This window comes from Centrocercus urophasianus, unplaced genomic scaffold (assembly GCF_019232065.1).
Source record: "Centrocercus urophasianus isolate 14NV4802_14NV808 unplaced genomic scaffold, USGS_Curo_1.0 seq_73, whole genome shotgun sequence".
NCBI lineage: Eukaryota > Metazoa > Chordata > Aves > Galliformes > Phasianidae > Centrocercus > Centrocercus urophasianus.
The window spans coordinates 8,488,131-8,514,403 of NW_024885344.1; the positions used below are offsets into that span (position 1 = coordinate 8,488,131).

General features: G+C 40.0%; 1 protein-coding gene across 1 annotated transcript; it reads left to right on the top strand.

Moving 5' to 3' along the window:
- Positions 1 to 3,081: 3,081 nt before the first annotated feature.
- Positions 3,082 to 22,620, top strand: FAM180A (family with sequence similarity 180 member A). Its single transcript, XM_042837893.1, has 4 exons — positions 3,082 to 3,243; positions 3,559 to 3,713; positions 19,867 to 19,967; positions 20,966 to 22,620. Exons 2-4 carry the CDS (start codon positions 3,563 to 3,565, stop codon positions 21,305 to 21,307), a joined length of 594 nt encoding a protein of 197 aa, XP_042693827.1. The 5' UTR covers positions 3,082 to 3,243; positions 3,559 to 3,562; the 3' UTR covers positions 21,308 to 22,620.
- The last annotated feature ends 3,653 nt before the right edge of the window (positions 22,621 to 26,273 follow it).

A 26,273-nucleotide genomic window follows, 5' to 3' on the forward strand; every position in this document is an offset into this window, starting at 1 on the left:
CCATTGTACCTACAAAAAGATGGTGACGCTGCATGAATGGCAGTCAGGGATTGAAATTCAGAGGAATTAGCATTGAAAATGATGACCTGAAGAAGAGAGTTTTTATATCTGTGCTTTTATTTCCCCAGCAAAAAATTTTGCAACAGATGAGTATAAATCTATGTATATAATAGGTCCAAATAATAGGTCTTTAAAAAACATTAGGGAGGAGGCATTAGAGGAACGTTTCCTGCCCTTTCATAAGTTAGCAGTAGACAAACACAAAAACATGTTTTGAATCAAGAAAAAAAAAATTGAACATTAATGAATGAAGACAGCAACGAGGACATCTGTGCTGCACAGAGGTTTGTGGAGCAGAGATCACAAACCAGGAAAAAAAAAAAAAACAGCACAGTATGGAGCAATGCAGGGACCTTAGCTAGATTACTGACAGGTTGACAGTCACACACATGGCATGTGTCCAAGGGAAAGAGCTCTGCCTTTCAGCAGGTTTCACCTGGTTGGACCTAGTGCCACACTGATGTGACCATAGTGTCTGGCTCGAACATCTCTTCAGTGGGAAGAGAATTGAGGAAGGTGCTGAAAGGGAATTTATCCTCATATCTCTAAAAGCTGCTTGGTGTTGAAAATACATCTAAACTACAATTGTCCCTGAATGAATTTCACCTGAATAGGAAAAATTTCCAACAGAGTAGGGCTATAACTGTAATCAAAATCCTTTTTAGCACATCCTGATTCCCCAGGTGCTTCTATAGCACAGACTTAATTAATTTAACCTGTATGAAGATGACCCATGAATCAGAATTCACAATGGATACCTGAAACTGAAAGACATAAAAAGGATGCTTAGTAAATCACAATTGCCCTACTCTAGGGCAATTGTGCTAAACTGGGATGAGATCAGAGGAAGGACAGATTATAGAATTTTTCACATTTTAGTTTAGATCACAGATTTTGTACTCTATAAAGTAGTCATGCTGCTAACAAGGAAGGATCTAAATGATTCTGTGGCTCCTATTGCCACAGGAAGCAGTCAAAAGTTGGGTAAAACAGCTTATAGTGTCATAAATAGCTTGACAGAATCAAAAGTTGAAAGACAATTTTAATGACATCTGGGTAAGCAACTTTAGAACACGAGGAACACATGTAAGGTACAGCAGTTTTTTCTTCAGTATGTGTTAGACTAAGCGAGATGCACAAGCTGAAAGTGGACCAGTAGAATCTTCCCAATGATCTGAGTTCTATCCCAGTATGAGGACTGATGAGCCAGTAAGGCACTTTTCTATTGACTTGGTGATTCTTTTTAGGATTCCGGCATGCCTAATATGTGTTTGTGTTTGTCTCAGTCCCAGGTGTAGAATTGCCATGGGATTTGGATCAGTTTGCACAAGTGTTTTTATCTCCCAGCCAGACTCTAGCTCAGAAGCAGCTCCTGCCATCCAAATTCCTCCTTACACTTTCAGGCTATAGTAACTCCTTCCCCTTACCTTTACCAGGCCACTCACTGTTCTGAATGCACAGTGTTCACCTTCACAGGTGAAGCAGCTCTGTCATGAATGAAATAACTCATGTACCCTTTCAAAGACTGCAGAGCACTCAGAGTCCCTTCCTCCACTACTGTGGCCCAAGATCCCACTTGTATCTGAGACTGTGTGAACACACATAGAAAAAAAGTCTTTCCTTCTCCAAAGAGCTTTCAGTGTAGTTAAGGAGGGGAAATGTTAACATCTCTTTTCTTTATGAGGCGCAGAATAATTTAGTAATTTGTCTCAGACCTTTTCAGGATGACTGCGTGCATGTAGTCCAGTATGTTGGCATTACTGGTGATTTTTTTTTTTCCCTATTTGTGAAGCACAAAGTGTTTTTCTTGTTTTCTTGGAGCAGATCATGCCAGATTCAGCAGGAGGGTAATGACTTCTCAAGCAGAATGCAATCTTGTCAGAAGCACTGAATAGTGTAGTGTCATTGAAAGGAAAGTCAGCAGGTCTTAACAAACATTATCAGGCTGTAGAGACTCTGATTACTCAGACTGTGCCTGGCAAGATGTAAATCACTGAGGTAAAATGCAGAACAGTGGAACAATTAACTCTGCATGCAATGCCAGTACCCAGGTTCAAGGCAGGGCAAGACTCAAATGCTGGGCTGGGATCCTGAAGACCAACACTGGGCTCTGTAAAACCATGTGCTATTCCTCTGCATCCCACTGAAGGGAGCCTTTGGGATGCAGAGAATCTAGAGAGTGTGTGGACCCCAGGTGCAGGGAGTTGAATGACTCTAGGTCTGGTGTGCGTAAGCCCATCTGTAGCTTGCTTTAAAAGCACTAATATGTGCACATTGACAGCAGTGATGTCAGTGGGAGTTTTGCCACTGTCTTGAAGAAGCCTATGATCTTGATTGTTCTGTATTACTTAATTTCCTAATAGCACTGAGTATTAAAATATCCCAAACTCAAAGTGTTATTTGTTGGTTACAGTGTTTTTCAACAGGGTGGCACTGGTATAGGTGAAGTTCATGCAGGTCAGCTACATGGAAAGCTGGTGGTACAAAGTAGAGAAGGAGATATGTCAAGGTATTAAGAATGGAGAAAAAAAAAGGCAAGTAGAATGAACTGCAGGTAAAAGTTGTAGGCAGACATGCAGACAAAATTTCACAAAGGGACAGTCATCTATGGGGTTTTCACTTCCACTGAAAGAAAACAAGTTGAAGGGATCCCATATGCCTCTGTTTTCCCTGTGTCCCTCATTAACCCCAAATTCTGTTTTACTTGGCTGTTTCTTTGGCAGCTTTATGGTACATCCCCCGCATTCTTGCTCCATAAGAAATACTAAACTAGCCTGAGTCTACAACCCAAGTCACAGGGCTTCTTTCCTACTCAATGCATTATCCTTTGGCAGCAGCTCTCCTTATCTCCCCAAGGTAAAGTGGGTTGCAGCAGTAGTTTGTACCTCTCACCTTACTGCTGCTGTTCTTATACCATAGAGGAGTTTGTGCTGGGCTCAAGGCTAAAAAGAAATCCAAGGAGGAAGAAAGTGGAGTTAAATAAGCTCCACTATTCCCAGTTTCCACAAACATTCCTTTCCTGGCTCAGCTTGCTGGTTTGGTTTGGCAGCTCCCCAGTTCCCCTGAGATCAGCACACATACCACTCGTCCTCTGGAAATTCCTCACTGGCCACAGGGAAACAGGTCACCAGCCAGGATCTGGGCTCCAAATTCATGAGGATCTCTCTTTTCAGAAGAAGCCAGGTGGGTAGCTGAAAAAGAGTTGCTGAGAAAGGGATAAATAAGGTCTTCAAAGCTCAGAGGTGATCTGGGGAGGAAATAGGGGTGTTTGAAAGCAAAGGTGGCAAATGAGAGGTGTTAGTTTGAATGAAAGAAAAAGAGGAAGAGAAGGGGAATGTGGAGGGACAGAGAAGATGTGATAAATATGGATAAGAAAGACTAAAGCACACATGTGCTTAAGATTAGGATAGCATTCACCCCCTTGTCAGCATGGTATGCATCCCCATTTGAACCTGCTCTTCACCATCTGTCACAGCTGGTCTTCATCTATCTTCTCAGGCCCATGGGATGGCTGCATCCTCTGGGTCTGGCACTGCCAGCCTCAGTCTCTTTCTCAGGGATGTATTTGCTTCTGGTCCCCACCAGCTTCCCTCTGCTCCAGGATGTTGAGATACAGCAGTCTGGGCAATTCACCACTGGTCACAGTGTAAAAGGTAAAGTTACTACTGCTGAATCAGAAATGTGCCAGGGTCCTCGCATACCTCTTTTTGCTCACCTCCCTTTGAGTTTTTAAAATTCTATATGTATGAAAGGAACTTTTTCCACTGTCCAAGAAACAGCCTGTTTTTCACATGGAAGTTGAAAGAAGCACATTCTTTTACAAGGTTATGGGACTGCAGTGTTCCCTAGTAAGACCAATTGTCTTCTGCCATTAACATCAGTCACAGCAGCAGTAATATGGTTGTCCCTTTTTTCCCCCTATCAGACTCTGGAGCCTTCATTTTCCTCCCTAGTTTCCATAATGCTCACAGCCATGACATTATGTTTTTGTTTGTGCCTGTCTCTTAAAGAGGCATAAAGTTACCTTTTATTGAATTTGTTTATTAAATGCAGATTCTCTGTCTGAGAGAATTTTTTTGACTTAAAACATCTCCTAAAATAAAAGACATTTAATGCATGCTTCATTTGTTGCTATTGTTCATGGCTTGGCACTGAACAAACTCCTTTTCCAGTTAAACACTACTTGTAGACATCCTAATATAGTACAGCATGTTTTAAGTGAAAGCATTCATTTTTCAAAGTCACAGCAACTTCTGGTTTTCTGGATTACCATGCCAACTTGGCAGAAAGTGATAAGTCTAATGACAAAAACGTATATGCAGGTTGTTTTGATGCTTTATTCAACCAGGGACAGAATTAGCTTGGCTTGGATTTATTAAATCCAAAACTCATCTTGCTTCTCACAGCGATACGGAGTTAGAAAAGCACCCATGAGTTTTTCATCATCTGTGTGCCCCATAATGGGAATCATATACAATCAGTTCCAGTTAAGCTCAAGTCCCAAAGAGTGGTTTTGGCCAATATGCAGAGACCCAAACCTGCCTTCTGCCTCAAGCCTGTGGTTCTTGCCTGTGTTGCCCAGATCCTTTTCTTTATGAGGTCCCTGTCCCTCACTGTTCTCTGTCTCTTCCTAAAACCAAGCCCTGATGCACGAAGGGAAGACAGCAGCTGCTTGGCTGAGATCTGGACAACAGCACATGTGGTGGATGTAGGGAATCCTCCAGGAACACAGGAAGCTGAGAGGAAGATTCAGCTATTTATCAGTGCAGCTGAGAAAAAACAAGGCAGTCACAATCTGGCTGTAAATGGACTTGAGGCTTGTCTTGTCATGGTGTTGTATTTCTCATGTTCACAGTAAGGAAACTTTGTGGGCTGCAGATTACTAAGGAGACCTATCCATGTGGTAAATTGCTAACTGTTAAGGATACCCTAGATTTGCCTAGAAAGACACTCCTTTTCTAACCAGAAATAGTATTTATGGAGTGGGCTGTTTGATGTCTACTGAGAATTTCTGGATGCCCTTCAAACCCTGAATGGCTGATACATGTGCCACAGACCATCAGTCCAGCACTGATCCTGGCATGTCAGCCCTAATCTCTGTGCATGTTGTTCATGGTCAGCATGCCCCAGCAGAGGTGAAGTCCAAAATAAATACGTGTGTGTATATATATGTATCCTACAAAGGAACATACAGGGACTCTTAATCAAAGCATCACCATCAAAGCAGATAGTGTTCTATTTGCACAAATTTGTAGGTGGGGTAAACATAACCAATTCATCACATGTGTTAGATACCCCATACTCATCCCTCCTTTCTATTTATTTGATGCAAATTTAAGACCATCACATCAATCTGGCTCTTTACTCCAGACATAATGTCCTATGGTTTTCACTTATGATTGCATTCATGTTGACAAACAAGACAATAACCATCAAAGGAACAAATGTGTCTCCCCCAGCACTTCTGTGTATGAATATTGCTGAACCCAGTGCTGGACCTTAGTACCCCCAGAATGCCTGCCCGTTGAGGTGGAAGAGTGCTGACCTTCTAGCTGCAATTCAGCCAAGATCAGCTGTTTAATTATATTTCATTTTATGTATCTTCTTCCAAAATTTAATTCATTTCTTTTTGCATGCTTTTGTTTACCAAATAAAGCATGTATTAGCTATATGAAGCTAAAAATCATCTTCTGAATGTCCCTCTCCCGACAAACAGGAGTGTTATGTGCAGATGAATGCAATGGGTCATGGCTGCTTGATCAGATACAGGGTGTCTGAGGTGCTTACCCCACTATTTTACATTCTTCTTCCTTTATGCAGTGCTTAGAGGTCAAAACAGAATTAAAAGAGTACTGGGGCTCCCATTTAGAAATAAAAATACGAGGCCAAGCTGTCCCTACCTCTTTTGGCAGTCATGCTAAATGTCAACCTAACACCATAAATGATTGGTTTGTTTTATGTGTAGTGTGTGTTTCAGTACCTGAAACAACGATTGCCTCTCGCCTACAATCCAGATCAATAATAACACAGTCATTATGTAATGTTATGATAGCATAAGATGAATATCAATCATGTACTCAGATCTTGATGATCTCTCTCAGCTTCCCTTCACTACCATTAAGCTGAGGAAGAAGTGTCATGCAGAATTATCACATGATGAAATTTGGTTTTTGCAAAGAGTGTTTCTCTAGTCACAAGACAAAAGAGTCAGAATCACCTAATAGTGCCAATTCACCAAGTGTATACTTACTGGTAAAAGCTATTCTAAGCAAGCACATTCCATTATGAAATCTTTTAAGATTTTAAATTAGTGAGAAGAAAGCCCAAATCTGGGTAAAAGCATGTTAATATTCACAATGTAAGTATGACAATAACTTCTATACACTGCTTCTCTACAGTCATGTCTTCTTTTCCCATTCCCCTACACTGAAGAGTTAAACCTAAGAATAAACTTCCAGCTGGTTTCAGTCAGCAGCATGCTAGATGTTTGCACTCGAAATCAAGTCTTCTTCCCTTCATCCATTTCATTCTTCCAAAGAAAGAACATTAGATCATTAGCATTTTTTCCTTGAAAACTTATTTAGACTATTTTCCTGGAAGTAAAATTCCATTTTACAAGTTCATCTCAAAAGACTCTAGAACAGGTTGCATGAAAAGAAAAAAAAGCTCTTAAAACAATATCTGACAAACAAATGGGCAGGGTCTTCTCGCCTGGACACCATTGTGTGATGACATTTGTAGGTGACAGGAAATGGAAGAGCAGAAGCTGTAGAGTTTTGAATTTTCACCAGTTTCAGGAGAAGCTCCCAATGTTTGATACTTTTTAGGTCCTTGGAAGAAGCACTTTTGTAAGATTTTGTAAGATTTCTGGAAGCCTTCTGGATCTAACCTTATAGAATTAGGGAATCAATTGAGATGGAACAGACTCTTAAGGGCCACCAAGTCCAACTCCCCTGCAATGAACAGGAACACTTGCAGGTAAATCAGGTTGTCCAGAGCCCCATCCAGCCTGACCTTAGGTGTCTCCTGGGAAGGGGCATCTGGGCAATCTGTTCTAGCGCCTCACCACCCTGACCGTAAAAAGCTTCTTCCTTATATCCAATCTGAATCTCCCCTCTTTTGGTTTAAAACCATTTCCACTTGTTTTATCACAGCAGACTCTGCTAAAGAATCTGTCCCTTTCCTTCTTATAACCCCCCTTTAGATACCAAAAGATTACTCTCAGGTCTGAACAGCTTTGGCTTTCTCAACCTGTCCTCACAGGGGAGGTGTTCCATCACTGGGATCATTTTTGTGGCCCTCCTCTGGAAGCATTCCAACAGATCTACAGCTCTCCTGTACTGAGGACTCCAGATCTGGATGCAGAACTCCTGGTGAGGTCTCATCAGCACAGAGCAGAGGGGCAGGATCACCGCCCTCACCCTACTGGCCACACTTCAGATGCAGCCTAGGATACGGTTGGCTTTTTGGGTTGTTAGGGCACATTTCTAGCTGGTTCATGCTCAGCTTGCCATCCACCATTACCCTCAGGTTCTTTTAGGCAGGATCGTGCTCTATCCATATATCCCCCAGCCTGTACTGATAGAGGAAGTTGCCACAACCCAGGTCTTGTACTCATGAGGTTTTCCCAGACCCACTTGTCGAGCCTGTGTAGGTCTCTCCGGATAGCATCCCATCCCTTGGGCATGTCAGCTGCACTGCACGGCTTGGTATCATCCACAAACTTGTAGAAAGTGCACTCAATCCCACTGTCAGTGTCATTGATGAAGATGTTAAAGAGCACCAGCCCCACTAATGACTCCTGATGGACACCACTTGCCACTGATCTCCATCTGAACATTGAGCCATTAACCACCACTCTCTGGGTACGATTTCGCAACCAGTTCCTCATCCATCGAACAGTCCACCCATCAGATCCATGTTTCCAATTCGGAGAGAAAAATGTAATGAGAGATCATGTCGAAGGCTTTACTGAAGTCCAGACAGGTGACACCAGTGGCTCTTCCCTTATCTACTGAAGCAGTTATTCCATCATAAAAAACTTTCTGTTTACACTGATCCTAAACACACCTTTCACAGCACAGGGCTCTCTGTGACCTGGCTGTCCACAGAGCAGCACCATAGGGCTAGTGGTGGTAGCTCAGGTCCTTTGAGGACCTAATCCTTGGTGTACAACCAGCTTTAGCAGTTTGCTGTACTCAGAGTTCTGGCTGGTCTTTCTGCATTTAATGAGGAATCCATTTGTATATCTGTCTTGGCTTTATTTTGGCAAATTATGAAACCTGAAGGATCTAGGAACATTCAAATTTTAGGAGCATGAAACGACAAACAATAGAAAAATGTCAACTTTGTAAGGAGGAAATCTCATTTGCATGTTTGTGAAGTTGGGGAGGCAGCTATAAAATGAATTCCTTTTGTATTTATCCTTCAAATTTCTTTGATGTGTTTCTGACAATACAGAGACTGATGAAATTCTGCTAGCCCATCGTTGCTTCTGCACATTGAAACCTACCAATTTTTTTTTTTTTTTTTTTTGTATGATTATATTTGAGTTCCATTAATTTTTAGTATTATTTTTATGGAAATGCAGAAAATAACACAGTGGGGCCCAGAAATGAGTGCAGGTCTGAACTTAGCAGAACAAACTCCTTGTCACTTTGATCCTCCCACACTACTTCTGAAGAAACATGTTATCTCCCTGCTTCTTAGCCGGGGGTACAGAATGGATTTTCACCCCCCATATTCTGCTCAGGTTGCAAAACAGCTGTACCAGTCTAGTTCAGAAATGTAATGTGAATGCACCCTCAGCTCTCAGCTACTTTCTCAGACTTCTTTATCTTCACTGCTAAAAAACACACAATACTTTGAAAATACATTATCCTCAAACATAATTCACTTCTTCATGAAAAGGACAAGATATCCCTCTGGTTTTTTTTTCGTTTGTTTGTTTATCGGGCAATGATGTTTTATACATTTTTACAATCCAGCTTTTATTCATGTCATTAAGAAAATCATCAGCAGGTGTACTGACATCTGGAGCTCAATGAACAGCTGGAAAGACAGCTGGGGTTTTACTGTTTTTGAGAAAAAGTAAAATCCTGAAGTAGTGGAAGCAGACAAATAAGATTTATGCATTCTGCTCCTACAGAGGAGTTTGGTGAAGACTTGAAGGAAGGGGGAAGAAAATTTTGATTCAGTCTAATCTGAGGGAGAATTGAAAATTGAAAATTTTTATGTTTATTTGTCATCAGTTTGAGCCGTGATACTGATAAATAGTCTGAGGAATAGCTTGTCATTTTGCATGTCTGCAACTATATGTGGGTGAGAAGTTCGTGCACAATTTGAAAAATAAATATTTTGTTATCAGCTTAATAGCAGTTCCTAGATTGACAGGTATCTACCTGCTAGTAGAAGGTATTCACAAATGGCTTAAATGAATAATTTCAAGGACTCCATCTTTTCTGTTTCTCTTTACCTCAGCTAACAGCTCCATGATCTCAGTGGAGTATTTCCCACAGTATGATTCACCACAGGACAACCGAATCAACAGCAGCAAGAATCCTTCATTATTTTCTTTATTCTGCAGATAAGCATATGGCCATAGATTTAAAGTCAGAAAGCCCATTTATTTTTCAATTTGGCCACCTGCATAGACTTTCATGCAGTGACCTTTACTACAGGTCCAGTGCATTGTGTTTCATTATTGCAAATAAGACTGATGGGTGAACTGAAAGGCACCAGGAGACAGAAATCTGTTAATTCTCCTGTTAGCGTGTAGTAGGGGACTGCCATTCTAGGGGTTGAAAAGGCAGGCTAATCTTAAAGAGAGCTTCTAAATCTGTGTAGTACTGTGTAGTATTTTGTTAACTACAGTTGTCCAACTGATAACCAAGATATTATTTCTACTTTCTGTATAGAACATTTTATGAAATCAGTCAACAACAGCAATAAGTAATTCCACTGAAGAAACTGAACTGCAGTTCATGATTGTGACAAAATCCATACTACTCCCTGCTTGATCTGTGGTTCAGACTGGATGTTTGATTCCTTTCTCAGCATTCAGGCTTGGAATAAATTTGAGATATTCTTTACTCCTGTCAATTTTACTCTCTTAAAAGATAAGGGGAGTATAAGCCTAGAAGAGAAGGGAATAGTCGGCAGCCTGTTGTCCTGCAGCCTATCTTCATCTCTGGCAGAAGCAACTGCATTTAATGAATTGGCCATTCTCTAAATGAGCACATGAACTTGATGGCTAGATCAAGGATAGGTCCTCTGCTTTTCTTAACCAGAGCTACCACCTACCCTTACATCATTTGAGACCTGGAATAATCACTAAATATCCAAAGATCTGTTGGACCACATTTACACTGGGAGTTGCTCACAAGGAGGAGCACTGCTGGCAGAGCAGCTGTGAAGGGGAATAAGGGAGCTAAAAGCTACCACACTTTTTTTTTTTCTTTTCTTTTATTTCAGCATTCATTCACAACCAGCCAGATTCCTGGCTTGGCTCACTGTGCGGTTGCACAAAGCAGAGTTGGCCGAAAGGAAAGGAGGGAGAGCATGGCTGGAGGCAGGCACATGGGACTGCTCCTTACAGCTGTAGCTGGGCTGAGGTCAGCCTGAGCAAAAGCCTAGCCACACAGTCACCTTTTCCTTCCTGGAAATCAAAGGAACCTGACTGAAAAAGAAAGTACAAAAAGATGCTACTCCATCTTCGAACACCAGTGCCTAGCTGCACTTTTCCCTCCTTCCTTCTCTTCATGGTAAAATTGGAAGTTCATCATTATATCCCCTCATTTGAAGAAAGCATTTTTAAATGGATTGATTTAAGATTGTTTTCTACTTTCCCATTGCAAAAGGCACTTGGAGAGAAGTTCTGGAAAGCACTGTTATGCAAATAGGGAAGGAAAGGTGGTTACTACAGTGAGAATGGAAATATAAAGCATTAGTTTGTTTCCCACCTTTACCTGAGGTGGGAAAATATCTTATTGCTTCTTTGTTAGGTCTGTGCAAAGGGTTAGTATTATCTTTCCTTATTGCTGTGTTTCACTCATATACTACACTGTCCACCACAGCCTATCTCCAGTTCCTGAACTATGTCAGTAAAATGAAGTACAAAACATTTCACTTCTCTCATTCAGTTTCTCTGTGTATATTTTTTCTCTTCATCTCAGCTTCAGCAGCTTTGCTCCAGCATATGAAAAGCTTATTTGGGACACCTGCAAGATTTTATGAGCGTAAATAATTTCAGGCAGGGATCTTCTCTTCATGACCAAGGTAAAAATAAATAGCACAGCATACATTTCTCCAGGCTGCGAACAAGTGAAAATGCTGCATAATGGAAATCCCATGTGAGGAAATAAATTTTGAGACCCCTTCAGTTGGTTGACACTAGTCAAATACTACAAACCGTTTACATAAACCATAAAAGATATACAGCTACTCTCACAAGTGCAGGCTCAGATGGACTATTTCCTTCTCTAGTAGTATGCATTACTGTAAATAGAAGTTTTTTTGATCTTTTTAATACCCCTTTAAATTTCCTACTCATGCCTAGTAAATAGAAAGGCTACTACCTTTGTTTAACATAGGAACTTCACTATACACAATCTAAAATAATGTAATCTAATTTAATCTAGCCCAGTCTAGACTAGTCTCATATACTTTAAGGTAATATATCACAGGATATTTATGAAATGCAGAAGTATAAGGTAGGTTGGATCCTCCTGTATGGAATTAAGACACCCATTTAGAAAATGTATCTTTTTTTTAAAAAAAGAGATAAAATAATGAAGTAACTTTGAAAGAACTGATTAGGTCATTAACTATGGAATTATATACAACTTGTCATTAATTCTAAGATTTTTTAACTTTTTTTTTTTTTTTTTCTAAAAACTGCGTTGGCTGTTGCTGTTTTTCATAGGAAGATATCTTCATGTCTATATTGACAACAGTCAGACTTTTAGGATGGAGCCTTTCTCTTTTTAAGCTTCAGTTTATAACTGAAGAGGAAATAAATGCCTACTCTCACTCTTAGCCAACAGGCAGGAAAAAAAAAAAAAAAGATAATTTTCATTTTAGATTTCATTCTTAGGAGCTAATATACCAGCAATATGGAGCTAGAAGTACAAAGACAAAAATTCTCTTGGTAGTTGCTTTTAAAAAGTGTGCTACTTCATCTTGCTTTGTAATTAAAATGTCTTCTCCATCTCACTACTGTGCTCTCCTGAGGGGCACTGGGATTTCATGTCCCAATAATAGAGATTTTAATGTATTAAAGCTGGAATGCACAAGTCTTTGCGTAGCACTTGCTGTCATGGGAGCTACTTGTGTAAGTAACTGCAATTCCATATACAGATTTCAGAAGCTGGCCTATAGCACTGCTGTGGTTTTCCTTGTCTATTTTTTTTTTTTTTTTTTAATTATAATTTATTTATTTCGTATGTGCTTCCTTTCTTTCTGTTCTTCTTATTCTTTCTCCAGATTCCCATTCATTTAATTTCTCCTGCAAAGTATTCAATTATTTCTAATACAGCAATTTTGATACAGGAAGGCAAAATATCTGAAAGTGTAAAGAAACCGTGCTTGAGCACACTTCATTGCAATGCTGGCCAGCTAAAACTCTAGTCCTGTCCCAGGAGAGACCATAGGTCCAGGATACCTTAAACATCTTGTATAGATCCTTCCGGGGACAAAGCCAAGCAAGAAATAAAGATGGTTGAAGTTACTGCGCATAGATCTGCTCATTACTTAATAACACTCTACATTCAGTGGACTACAGCACAACTTTTGCTGCCTGCCACAAAGCTCTCACAGGCTAACAGCACTCCACTATGGAGGAAGTAATCCTTTTGGAATCAAGATCTGCCCCACAGCCAGAGCAGGTAGTTTCTAAGGGCAACAAAATATTCAGTGACTTTGAATGACTGCAGGAAAGTAAAGGCTCAAATTTCACAGTCTGAGGCAGTTAACTTCTGATAGTGAGTTGTTACTCTAGCAATGGAGAAACTCAGCCCAAATTAAAACTGTTTATGCATAAAATATACTCTGATCTGATTACAAACTCTCATAAGTGAAGTGATGAAAGAGAAACTTGAAACAAAAAGCTTTCAGACTTTTGCAAAGCTTTTGCAGACTTCAATACTCATTTACTCTTCTCTGCAGTGTATGGTCAAGAAAAAATGTGGGGGTCAATATCAAAGCAATGCTTCCCATACTCTCTTGAAGAAAATCCTCTTGCAAGCATTTCTGATATTTGCCCTAAGACCCAAGGTAGCAGTGATCCCTAGGAAATGTGCTGCAACCTACACAAGTTCAACCAGTCTAGATTACAAATAATTTTTATGTGACATTATAATAGCTGCTGTCTGCCTATACAATCACCCTGTGGGCAGTGTTCAGATCATTTGCTCTGCCAAATACTTGAAATTCTCTTGAATAAGGAAGAAAGGAGAAAATCATTTAACAGGTTACCAACAAATATCTTCTCTGACAGGATCCTCTGGGTGTGCTGAGATCCATTTAGTGCAAATTCCAAACAGATTAAACAAAAATATCACGCCACCAAGAAAATTTTCATTTTCCTAATGGAACCAGCATGTGCTCCATGCTGATCAACAACAAGCTAAAAATTGCTAAGTATTGGAGCTGATTTTTTTTTTTTTTACTTTTGTAGAAGGTTGCACAAAAAAAAAAAGAAAAAGAAAAAGAAAAAAAAAAAGGAAAAAAAAAGACTGAGTAAGCCACAGATTTTTTCATTCTTTTTTTCTTATTGTGTGATTTTTAGACTATAACTGGAATATAATTCAAATGCTGTGTTTCTCAAAGATTGTCATAAACCAGAACAAAAAATAAAAATAATAAATAAAGAGAAATTGCTGTAATTATGATTTAGGATGCATTAACTTCCTTTTGTTGAGGCCTGGAAGTCATGACTTCAGAAGCTTTAGGCAAGAAAGCTTCAAAAGCTTTAGGCAAAAAAGGGAAATTTTTGCTGTGAGGGGTCAAGTTGGATGTACCACCAAGTGTGTAGCAATTTCTCACAGCTAACCAGTGGAACTAGATGATTCTATGATTCTAATGATTCTATGACAGTAACAAGTGTTTAGTATATGGCTAATGAGGTCCAGAAAATTATGGCACAGTTCTTAAGAAAGATGAAAGCATCTTTAAAACAAATCATAGAATCATAGAATGGTTTGGGTTGGAAGGGACCTTTAAGATAATCTAGTTCCAACCCTCCCACTACAGGCAAAGATCCCTCCCTCTAGACCAGGTTGTTCAAAGCCCCATCCAGCCTGGCCTTGAATGCCTCCAGGGAGGGGGCATCCACAATCTTCCTGGAGAATCTGTTCCAGTGTCTCACCATCATCACAGTAAAGAATTTCTTCCTAATATCTAATCCAAAGCTACCCTCTTTCAGTTTAAAGCAGTTTCCCCTCATCCTGTTGCTACCTGCCCTTGTAAGAAGACCCTCCCCAGCTTTCCCCAGCTTTTGATATATTGACAGCTTCAGATTTTTTTTTCAGACATCACATTTAAACAATAAAGAAATCTCAAAGCTGTTGTGAGCTAAATAGTTAGAAGCAGGACAATTAGTTGGCAAACCCTACTGTAGCTGTTGTTAGTCCTCAAGGAGAAGTGGAATTGAGTTAGCAGTCATACAAGAGTGGCTACACTCCTGCAGGGAACAGTGGGGAGGAAGATGGGTAGTCCTTCACTACTTTTTGAGATCCCTTTCAGCCACCTTCAAGATTAGACTTGTTGGCTGAGCACCAGTTCCAAGCCCATGCATACTCCTAGGCACAGGATGAGGCCATTCTGGGTGAGGCTTGGGAGCAAGAGGCTAGGTTCAGACACTGCTCCATCTTTCTGCATTAGCTATGCATTTTCACCAGCTATGAACAGAGCTTGCATGATGCACTCAGAAAAATCTGCACCAGAGGAGGTAACTCACAGTTGTGTTGCCACTGCTGAAATGCACCACCTCACCATGCTCACATTCACTGTTCAGTTTCTGTAAACATTCAGCAAGTGTTAATGGATGTCATTGGATGCCATTTTTTCCACAAAGAGGAATTCATTTTCCACATCTTGCAGTCATCCACACTTCCATGTCAAACACCTTTTGTCAGACTGCCGTTCTGCTGCCATCTGTCACTTGGCAACAAAATGCAATGGAATACTGGTGGAAAGATTCAACCTATACTACTGTACCAACAACCTCTGGCATCATGGGCCGATATAATAAAATAAGAGGCATTACTTTCAGAGCAGCCCTCATATAATTGAAAATACTTTCAACAAGATTAATCAAAACCTTTTTGTTCCACGTCATTTCATACGTGATATACTTTTTATTATGTGACCACTCAGTCTTTTCAGAGGAGTACCCATAACTCAGTTGGAGATCACTCAGTACATTTGTAATAGAACTAGAAACAATGAATCAGAAGTTTCTCCATTGCATTAGAGCCCTGGGTTGGGCCTTCTCTATCAGCACTGATCAGGGATCTCTTGTCTTCAGACATTCACAGCCACTGAAATGAATCATTTGTATCTTCACCACAAAATGATGCACATTGGTCTGCATCTTTCTATGACAAGGAGAAGAAAATGGCTAAGAAATGGTAACTGTTTCAGTGAAGGAAAGAGGTGGTAGCTAATCTGCTACTCACTGATACGGCTCATCTAAATTATCTCAGATCTGGAAGTACATGAGGGTGGAAATAAGGTCAGCAGAAGAATTTAAAGTGGAACTTGCAATCACCAAATGCAGAAATTCGCAGCAAATCTTTCCCCGACTCAGTTTTTGTGTTAAACTTTTAAGTGTGTTATATCAGTGTGACAAAAGTCAGATAGCACTGGCTCTAAATGCTCACTTGGTCTCTGAGGAATTTGTGAATTCATGAGGAGGATGGTGGAGGAACAGGGAGTAGAAGGATTTAACTACTGCGCAGGAAGAGAGAGAGAGAAAGAGAAGGAATCAAATAAAACGTGGAGCAGGAAAATCAGATCACCATGACAAATACAAATGAGTTCAGAAAGAGTTTCTGAGTAGAGTTTGCAAGAATGGTAACAAAGTTTAATATGCTGTGGGAACAAGATAATGAGATCAGGGAGTCAGTGCTAATCTGACCACTATAGAGGTATGGTTCTGGTACTCATACAAAGCCCTTTCTCACAACACAGCAGCTCAGGCCTGAGCCTGTTTGAATCTCCTAACGTAATCCATGTTATCCTGGGAACAGCTGGTTAGGAAAACCCAGCTGCTTGCTGTGATGTTACCTGTGATTCTGTAAGTAGGTCAGTGCTCAGTCAATAATACATTATTCAGTAGCCTGAGGATTGCTTAAGTTAGGCATTTCTGTTCGTGCGGTGATGGGCTAAATCTGAAGTCTTCCCGCCAAGGTCTCTGGTTGGAATCTGCACTTGGCCTGAAAGCTAAAAGCGGTAAGTGTGATGATAATAAGCATAACAGCACCAAAACTAGATGCCACAGACAGATTTTCCGTGGCTCATGGAATATTTTAGATGTAAATTCATCTGCACATGTATAGGTACTTTGCACTCTGGCGCTGTTTCCATTGAAAGGGCATATAAAAGATATAAAAATGAATCGTCATCATTATGGGCTGGACTTCTGCCAGCTGCTTAGTAATTAGAAATTTAATTGCCCAGTGATAAAAGTTTTAATTACTCGGCAATTAGTACTGAAAGTTTCAAGTGCTTCACAAACAACTCAATTGCATTCCTCAACTGCCAATAATGAAGGATGAAATAGCTCTAGGATGTCTCAGCAAAGCTCTCAGCAAGAGGGATGAACAGCAATGACCGAACGGCAGCAAAATATGTGGATAGCCCTGCTTGTCAGTTTGGCTTGGTCAAGGGTGGTGAGCACTGGAATAGGTTGCTCAGAGAGCTGGTAGGTGCCTCATCTCTGGGGACACTCAAGGTCAGGCTGGATGGGGCTCCAAGCACCTTGATTGACCTGTGGGTGTCCCTGTTCATTGCAGGAGAGTTGGACCAGATGGCCTTTAAGGATCCCTTGCAACTCAAACAATTCTATGATTCTATGAAACCCAAACTGTTGGATAGCTGAATTCTCTTTTCCAAGAGCAGGAAGGCCATAGGGAGGATGCTAGAGAGGAGGTTGCTACCAACACAGGGCATATTGACTGCCAGGCGAAGAACTGCCCTAGGTGATGCCTGTTCTTTTGATCACTTCCTCCCTCCCACAGTACTCCAAACACAGGGTCAAATGGACTATATCTGAATTGTCTCACTACAGGAAGGTAGTGAGCTCACACTCACACCCAGAGCAAAACCTTCAGTCAACTTGTGACCTGTACCATTACTTAATGCATTCACTCTTTCAGGCTTTTAGTCACATACAGTGCAAGCACCATTCAGTTTCTTAAGGAAGTTTTAATCTTAATTTATATGAATTTGATATGAAGCACCTAGCTCTGGAGGTGTTTTAATAAATTGCCTGACTCTCATCACTGCAGGATTTACAAGGGTTGCTCTGAAAGTAATGCCTTCTATTTTATTATGTTGGAGCATGACACCAGAGGCAGATGTTGGTGGTGTGACAGTAGAGGTTGAACATTCTACCAATATTCCCCTACATTTTATTGCAATGTGACAAAGGGCAGCAGAGGGACAGTCTGACAAAATGGTGTCTGACATGAAAGTGCAGATAAAGCAAAGGTGTGGAATTGAATTCTTCCATGTGAAAAAAATGGCACCCACTGACATTCATTCATGCTTGCTGAATGTTTATGGAGACCATACACTGGATGAGCACAGTGAGGTGGTGGGTGGTGTAGATTTTTACAGGTTTTTTGTAGGTGTGGCATGCAGGCTCTTGTTCGTAGCTGGCAAAAATACATAGCTAATGGTGGTGACAGAATTGAAAAATAGTGTTTTGTAGCTGAGAATTTGCTATATCAAATAGTGTTATTGTGCTCTTTCCATCTGCTGTAGTTTCCATAGAAATCAATAGGAGGTATTACTTTCGGAGCAACCTATGTATTTACAGTTTGTAGTATCCAGCTGAAGTTTATTTATTGCAACATCACAAACTATTTTAACTATACTATATTCCCCAGCTAGCTCAAGTCGAAAATACTCTCTCCTGGGTCAAGCATGAACTACTTTATACCTGGTATTATCCAATTAATTTTCCATATGCCAGATAGCAAAGGTCCTAATTAAGTAAATCTCTTAGGGCCTAGTTTCTTTCTCCTGGAATTGCTAGAACTTAAATATCATTAACAAGTCAAACGTTAACGAAGTCAACAGTTGGCAACAGTCCAGGAAACAGGACTGCATTTAGGCTACAGAGTTTAGAAAGAACTGCATATTTGTGTTCTTTTTCAGTAATCAAAGAAGAAAATTATCTGAGGAATTGTTTGGTCAGGGAGCAGGGACAATTTTTGCACAAAATAATTACAGATACTGCAGAATTTTTTTGCATGTCCAGCAAAGAGTTCTTTAAATAACATTCAGGTTTTCGACAGACAGCATGCAAAATCCATCATGAGGACTTTGGCAAAACAAGACAAAATTGAGCTAGTAAAAATATTTCATGGAAAAAAAATATGGTAGACTGAGGATGAGATTAAACTTCTCAGAAATTTAAAATAAGCTGAATGTTCTATTAAATGTTACTTGTAAATATATATATATATATATATATATATATTGGGATTGAGAGGAGAGGGGGGAGACAGTGAGGGAGATCATAGTGTCTTCCAAAACTTTTTCTCCTTTTTTAAACTGTTTTCCAAATTTAGCTACTGTTGAAAAACAGCTAAGGTTTAGAAGTGAAGCTTATGAGAAAATGCAGCAATAATCGTGCAAGCATGGCTTAAAAAAATGCCTTCCTTTTCTTGGGCATTAGAAGAAATCCAGCAAACCCTAAACATCAACATCCAAATCATATGCATATAACACTGAATGAAATATTTTTTCCCCTAAACTCCAAAAGGAATTTACACTTTTAAATAGTACTTGGCCAGTAATTATAGTAACTCAAAGCCTTTAAGTGGTCTGTAATACCACATCAGATGTTTTCTATACTCCTGACTATCAAGGTCATTGATTCTGCAAAGTCTTTTCCCAACTGATGTGCTGGGTTCAGGGAATATATCTATGCTTGCTTTCTTATTTCAATAGTTCATTTTGAAGCAGTGAATAAATATCTGATCGTTGACTGTGTCTAGCTTTAAGACTGCGTAGTATTAAGGTCATAATAAATCAGGATTCACCTCACTGAATGTAGCTGTCTTGTGCAAGCTGGTACCAGGCTTAATGTAGAGACATAAACATCTCCGAAGGATGAGTCACTCCTTCCAGACATAAATACTGGGGACAAATGAGGTGATCTAGGAGCTATCAAGTACAGAGAGATCAACTTCTAGACAGCAGAAACAAGGAGAAATGTAAAGTCTTATAACTGTGACAGCTGGAGAATGGCCTGAACAACACAGGTTGCATGTAGGGTCAGCATTGGTTTCCCCTTGCTGAACTAAGAGAGGAACACACATTTCAGGCTGTGGCTCAGAGTCCCAGGCTGGATCATAAATGACACTCTGCTGGATACTGGATACAACACAAGGAGCTGGTCTCTTCTCCCAGCATGTTGCAATCAAAACAGCCCATGTGTCCCATTTATTTACAGTGAGAAATTGTACTTTATAATGTTTTTGCAGTAGGCAGTTATTTAGCTCAATCAACTACTGAAAAAGTCCCATGTTTGGCACTGTGTAGAATTTCTCTTTTCCCATTACTATTTTCCAGCTATGCTTTACCCAGCTGCTCAACGGTTGAAGAGGTCCTCAGCTGCCTTCCTTAATCCAGTGCTACAAAACTCCCTGGAAGATGTGGTGCTGCTATATGAGGTTCAGTATATGGGAACAAATGGTACCTCAAGTGCTAACCAAATTCTGAGGTTATTGTACATGATGGGATTACCTATCACCTGTCTTTGTGCCACCTTTACTCACCCCAGTCATAAACTCACTGAACCCTAACCCTATATACTACCTCTTCAGAAGGGAGAAAACAGACATGTATACACCAAATAACAAACACCAAGCTCTTTCAGTACTTAAGCAGGCAGCAGCTGCCCACACAGTACTTCAAATGTGTTCTAGCTTACAGACAGATACAGGGAGAGTCAGAGCAAACAGCTTACCACTGAAAGTAGCTTTCTTCCAGAATAATCATATATTAACAACACAATGCATTTTAATTCTTTGGTCTGAGTCTCAGTCCCAAATTACTTGTTCAATCAATTAAAACAACAAGTATCAATCACTGCAAAATAATTCCAAGGGCATGACTGTTATCTTCAAAGATATTCAGGTCCTCTCTTGCCCAGCAGTGGAGACTACAATTCTACTACACAGTCCCGAACAGTGTTGTATGATTAGCTAAAGGAAAGTAGCCCAACTGAAGAATGGCCAAATCTAGTTATCCTACATGTTCAGAAACTGTTACTGGATGTTCAAGAAAGGAAGATGGGCTGGGAAGCCATTGCTGTCTCTGTCAGAGTAGACGGTATTTCCCAGTTGTGTTGCTGCCCCCATCTCTAAATCACATGTGATACCAGCAGCAACACATGCCTGTTTTGGACAAAAGAAGACTACCTGCTTTTTCCTTTTCTCTCTCCTTTCCCCATAGCTGGTCTCTAGTTTCCCTAGAGATGGATGTAATAGAGGAATCCAACATTCACAGATAGATATCTGATCTGCCCCAGCTTCAGTCAGTGGCACATGAGGTTTTTCTTAATCTCACCTATAACAAAATCCCAAGGACATGTTGTTAATTTGTGTTAACTCTGCCTAGAGTCTCTTGCAGAAGATAAGCAGCTTTCTGTGTTCTGATTTTGTGACAGTTTCTTTTAGCTGAGCTTGACATTGACAAAGGTCAGAGGATCTCCATCAAAGATGAGGAGCTGGCTTCGCTTAGGAAGGCTGCTGAGTTTGACACCATCTGCAATGAGGTTATTCCCAAGAGCATCACAGAGATCCGCAGGCTGAGTAGCAGGCTGTCCTCTTACCCAAGAGTCCTCAAGAAAGAAGACTTTGAAAGGACAGTGCTGACCATGGTCTACACAGCCTACAGGGCTGCTCAGTCCCAGGGACACCAGAAGGACACTTGGGTGGAATCCTTTGTCAATCTTTACAAAGCACTGAAGAATGACTTGATGTTTCCATACAACAAAGAGACATCATAGAAGGAGACTCGAAACAGCAGCTGCTCAGCCATTTCTTCTGGTTGATAAGGGGCACACTTAGCACGTCCACCCCTTCATTCTATGAAAGGTTTAACAGCCCGCTTCATGAGAGATTATTTGTTTTCTAGCTCCCTCTTGTGGAATTCACTTTATAGATACATGTTAAATGGGGAAAAAGCTTGTCTTCAATCTCCCCAGTTTTTGTTTGTTTGTTTGTTTGTTTGTTTGTTTTGTTGTTGTTCTTTTTTGTGTTGGCTTTGAGGCATTTTCTGTAAAAGGAAAATAGGGAAGTCTGGTGTATATCCCAGACAGATATGCCCTTATTTCATCTGTGTGTTTCTTACAAGCAATGTGCACGTGTGCTGGAGAATGCTGCTTTCCTCGCTGAGGAAATAACTTCATATTTCCGCTGCTCAGTAAAAGAATACTAAAAAGAGATGCAAAGGCCTTCTGTAAAAGGAAGAGGTTTCATAACTGTCAGCCTTCAGAAATTATGGAAAATATATGCATTCCAAATATTCCTGTAAACAAGCACTGTCTGACTCACTTCATTTGGCTGAGCCAGTTTTTAATCACAATAACATTCACAGAAAACAAAGGGCATTGTGACTACCAGCAGCAAACAATGCCTGTGAACATATTCCCCAGTCCCCAGAACCACCCTCCCAATGTCTTTCATTATTTGCACATGACTTTGCTTCTGCTCCTTTATTTTTGAGTTGAACATGGATTTATCCTCTGTGGAGTAAAAGGCAAAACAAAAGCTCTATTTAATTTAATGATGAAAATTTATTTTCTGATTCTATCACTTGAACTTAGATCATCTAAACCAGTGTGTCAAAATCCCTCTGAGGAAGGGGAAGAAGGTGGATTAAAACATACATGGTGCTGAATTCATCAGTGTGGCTCATTTCTGATTGTAAATTATGTTGTTCACCTGTGTATATGTGTGTGTGTTTGTGTGAGTGCATGTGAATGCATGGAAGAGTCTTATTTTATTCACTCAGGAAATAATTATATCCAAGCACCTGGAAGGAAAGGCTTTTCTTCAGTCTGGTGGTGGGAATAGTAAATGTGGGAGCAGAGGAAGAGCAGTACTTGTTTATAGCAAAGTCTGTTTGTAGAAGTCGTGCAACAGATTATTATAAACTGTTAAAGAAAAAGTGTGGAGACTGTGGCTTTAATGGACAGAGAAAGGAACTACATCTTGTGACAGAAATGGCAAACAATGAAGGATCCAAACTCTTCATACTTTGTCCACAGGTTATATAGATACTGGTTCTCTACTGGCGTTCGAGTTGTTTCTGCTTCCACAGTGTAAGAAAGAGATGAGCATATCTCATCCTTTTATACCAGCACTCTTTCTATTTACATAATTTCTTAAGGAGAAAAAAAGCAAACCAAAACTGAGGCTGTAAAGGATGACTGAGGATACCAAATCAGTTCCTGAGACATGTTTAATTGCTTCTGCATCACAGCTATGATGTGCTTCCATACATAGGGTGGGGTACTGTGGGTGCCCCATCTCTGGAGGTTTTCAAGCCAGGTTGGATGGGGCCTTGGGTGGCCTAATCTAGTGGAAAGTGTCCCTGACCACAGCAGGGGTGTTGGAACTGTAGGGGCTTTGAGATCCCTTCCAACCCAAACTATTCTGTGATTCTATGATTCTATAATCTGGGCAAATGGAGCAATAAGATCTACATCTCTTAACAGGAATACTCCAAGGCCTGGAGAAGAAAAAGCCCATTCAAAGCCATTTAAAAAGAAACACTCAATCAGTCAAAGCACACTGGGTTTGGCAATTGCTTGTGGGAATGGGGGCTCACAGCAGCCTTAGGGACAGGTTGAAAATGGCAAGAACGTCTGGAAAAATGGCATATGAAAGTCAGAATCAATCTTTCTTGTTGTTAGCAGTTTCACTATGAGCATTCATGAGTATACACAGTTGCAGGTACACACACATGTGTAGTTTCGCTTTTGCATCTGAAGGCTTTTGGTGGTCATTTTTGACACCTGACAGGTATACTTCAAAGGAAGCTGAAAATCTTAGCTACAAAAAAAAAAAAAAAAAAAGCTATGAGGCACAAATACCTCCATCTTCAGTACTTGCATACATGGATCAGTGCCCACAAAGAAGCCTTGCACTACAGCTCACATACCTTTCAAAGCCTCCAGCATAAACATTCTTGATGTTTGTTCTTTCTTCCCTTTTCACGCTTTAGAAAGAGAGGGAGCACATTTCTGCCTTTACGGCTTTGCTGCTTCTTGGCTCCCTAAAGCACCACTTGCTTGTAGACACACGAACAGGGGCCATTCATAAATCCTTTACAGACAGTGAGTCCAAATCTGCAAAGATAACAGGAAAGAGCATCTCAGAAAATCTTAATTACTGGCAGTCATCCTCCAGAGAAATATTTCCTGGCCACCCCACAACAGAACTGTCTGGCAGGCAGTATCACAGGTCCTTCAGAAAGGAATTGCAGATAGTTTTGAATACAAAGTCATTCCCAATAGCATACATACTTTACAGGTTGGTAGTTGAAACCTTTATCTCTGCAGCATAAAATAAAGTTTTTCTGAGTTTGTTTTGCCCCTTTCATTACTGCAGAAAAAGAAATTTATTTCTCAGGAATGTGCTTGGACTGCCCGATTTATTTAAGAGAAAACAATTACTGTAATAATAAAATATTCTACATAAAACTAATTGTATTTCCGTTGTATTGATTTCAGCAGATTTGCTAGTAAGAGACTGGCAGCAAGAAAAACTGGTTGTCCCAGTCTATAAAACTCAGTGGGATCAGTGGTGCAGGAGAGAAGGGGGCATAAAACATTCCCTTTAATGGTTGAGAGGAGGAAATAAATTGGGAGCAAGACTGTCTTTTTTATCCAGAGTTTGAATGGGAAGGAGCACTGTCTGTGGGCAGCATTCTGGGTTTAGGGCAGCTTCCCTCAGTACTGCATTTCCTGCCTCAGGTCCAGGGAGCCTGTTTCTAAAAGAGAGGGAGAAGCTCTGCTATCTATGCTTTGCTCCACTTGCCTTTCATTTCTTCAGAATGAGTCATGTTCATAGATGGTCCCTCTCCCATGGGGCACAGTCATTTAATTGCCTTTTTTTTAAAGAGGAGTCTTTTGTTCACCCTTTGACCTTGCAGATCATGAAGAAGTAAAATAAAACATAGTTTTGTTCATCTAAAAGAAAATTGTATATATTTTTTCTTTTTTACTCTGGAGTATTTTTGACATCCTTTAAGTGGGGGGTGTTTTCTTTGTGGTTTTGTTTTGTTTTGTTTTTGTTTTTGTTTTGTTTTGAAGCAACTGTTGAAACATATAAATTCCCTGGCTGTATTGTTCTACTGGCAATTTTTACATTGATCAGATTTTTGCTTTCAGATTTAATTGCTAAACTTACCTGAAGGTTCTCAAGGTGCTGATGCCTGATGGCAGTTTCAAGGCATAGAAATACTACACAGTCCTGGAAACACTTATGAATTTCAGGAAAAAAAACAGTGTTATGCATTAAACTCATCAGATGAGACAGTCTTCTCAGGCAAAGATCTGCCTTTCCCAGCTCTCCATGATCAGTGTCACAGAGATGCACCAACTCAGTCAGGGGAGCCAGCTTCCACTTGACTAGCAGGGTTTGAGGAAATGTTCAGCAAGCTGGATAGATTTGTAAGCATGGAAAACATTAGGTGTGAGATATATGGTAAATGGGTGATTACTGGTGGCACATGGGTCTGTAGATTAACTCTTCTGATTGATTTCTTTCTATTCCACGAGACCATTAGTCACAGAAGAACTGTAGAAATGCTCCTCCAATTGAAGATCAGAGTAGATAGACTAAAAGTTCTTAATTTGATCCTGCCTCTTACTGTCACTAATGAAACACATATCAATGCAGAGATTAGCCCATGCCCATGAATAAGTGACATTCATGGGTCAAAATGGAAGAAACATGGAAGACAAAAGTTACTCTTTATAAAAAATATGTATTCATCAGCACAGGGACACTAAAACCATAACAAACTGTCAATTGGAAAAAGATCTTGTACAGAAGAAAGAGAAGGCAGCTGATTTTTTCAAATGCTCTGACTGGGTTTTAGATAATGAGCTGAGCAAATACAGCCTCCTGCAGTCCTTATTGGTGAATTAGAGTTGGGGAAAAAAAAAAAAAAAAAAAAAAAAAAAAAAAAAAAGGTTTTAAGGTTTTTTGGGGGTCGTGGCTTTTTTTTCTTTTTTTTTTCTTGAGACTGAGTATAATCTGTATTGGAATTACTACACTGTGAATTCCAAGCTCAGGGCAAAAGTAGGCGAAAGGTAGATTCAGAGGGGAAGCTAAAACTACAAAGAGACAAAAATCTGAACAGAATGGAATATGACGAACTGTAATTGGCTTGTTTTCTATTTTTTTATTTTTTAAGAAAGAATTCCTACAAATTTGTTTCTGTGCAGTGAACATTAAATAATTTTCCAGCAAAAAAAGAAACTATATTTGAGAAATTCAGACTAGCTACCAGGGAAAAAAAAGCAGCACACCAGAAGATATCCCACCCAGCTTACGAAAACAGAAATTACTTTGCTGAAAATCAGATGATGGAAGAAAAGAGCCTTTCAAAATATGGGGATAAGGATGGAACACAGTCATAACTGTGACTCTGAATTAAAAAGAGAAAATGTCAAATGATCATTATGATCCAATTTGCAAACATCGTGTTATGGTGTGAAAGTCATTTGGATGTGCTGGTGAGCCCTACAAAAACTGAATGCCTTTTTAACAGAAAAATCATTAGGGTTTCTCTTCAAAACAGCAGACTGAAGAATAAGCAAATTAAGGGAGCTATCTGAGGTGGCTGTGTGAAAATAGGAAACGAGGCAGAGAGAACCCTGTCTGCAAAATCCAGGCTAAGGCAAAGGAGAACGTGGAGTGGAAACTGGACAATCTGAAGAAATTCAAAGAAAAGAAGAT

Bases quoted from the DNA above. Each gene is read 5' to 3' on its own strand.
- FAM180A (XM_042837893.1), top strand. From the start codon at position 3,563: ATGGGATGGCTGCATCCTCTGGGTCTGGCACTGCCAGCCTCAGTCTCT. The intron at 3,714-19,866 runs GTAAAGTTACTA...ACTATTTTCCAG, and splicing joins CACTGGTCACAGTGTAAAAG to CTATGCTTTACCCAGCTGCT. The intron at 19,968-20,965 runs GTTCAGTATATG...ATTTTGTGACAG, and splicing joins ATGTGGTGCTGCTATATGAG to TTTCTTTTAGCTGAGCTTGA.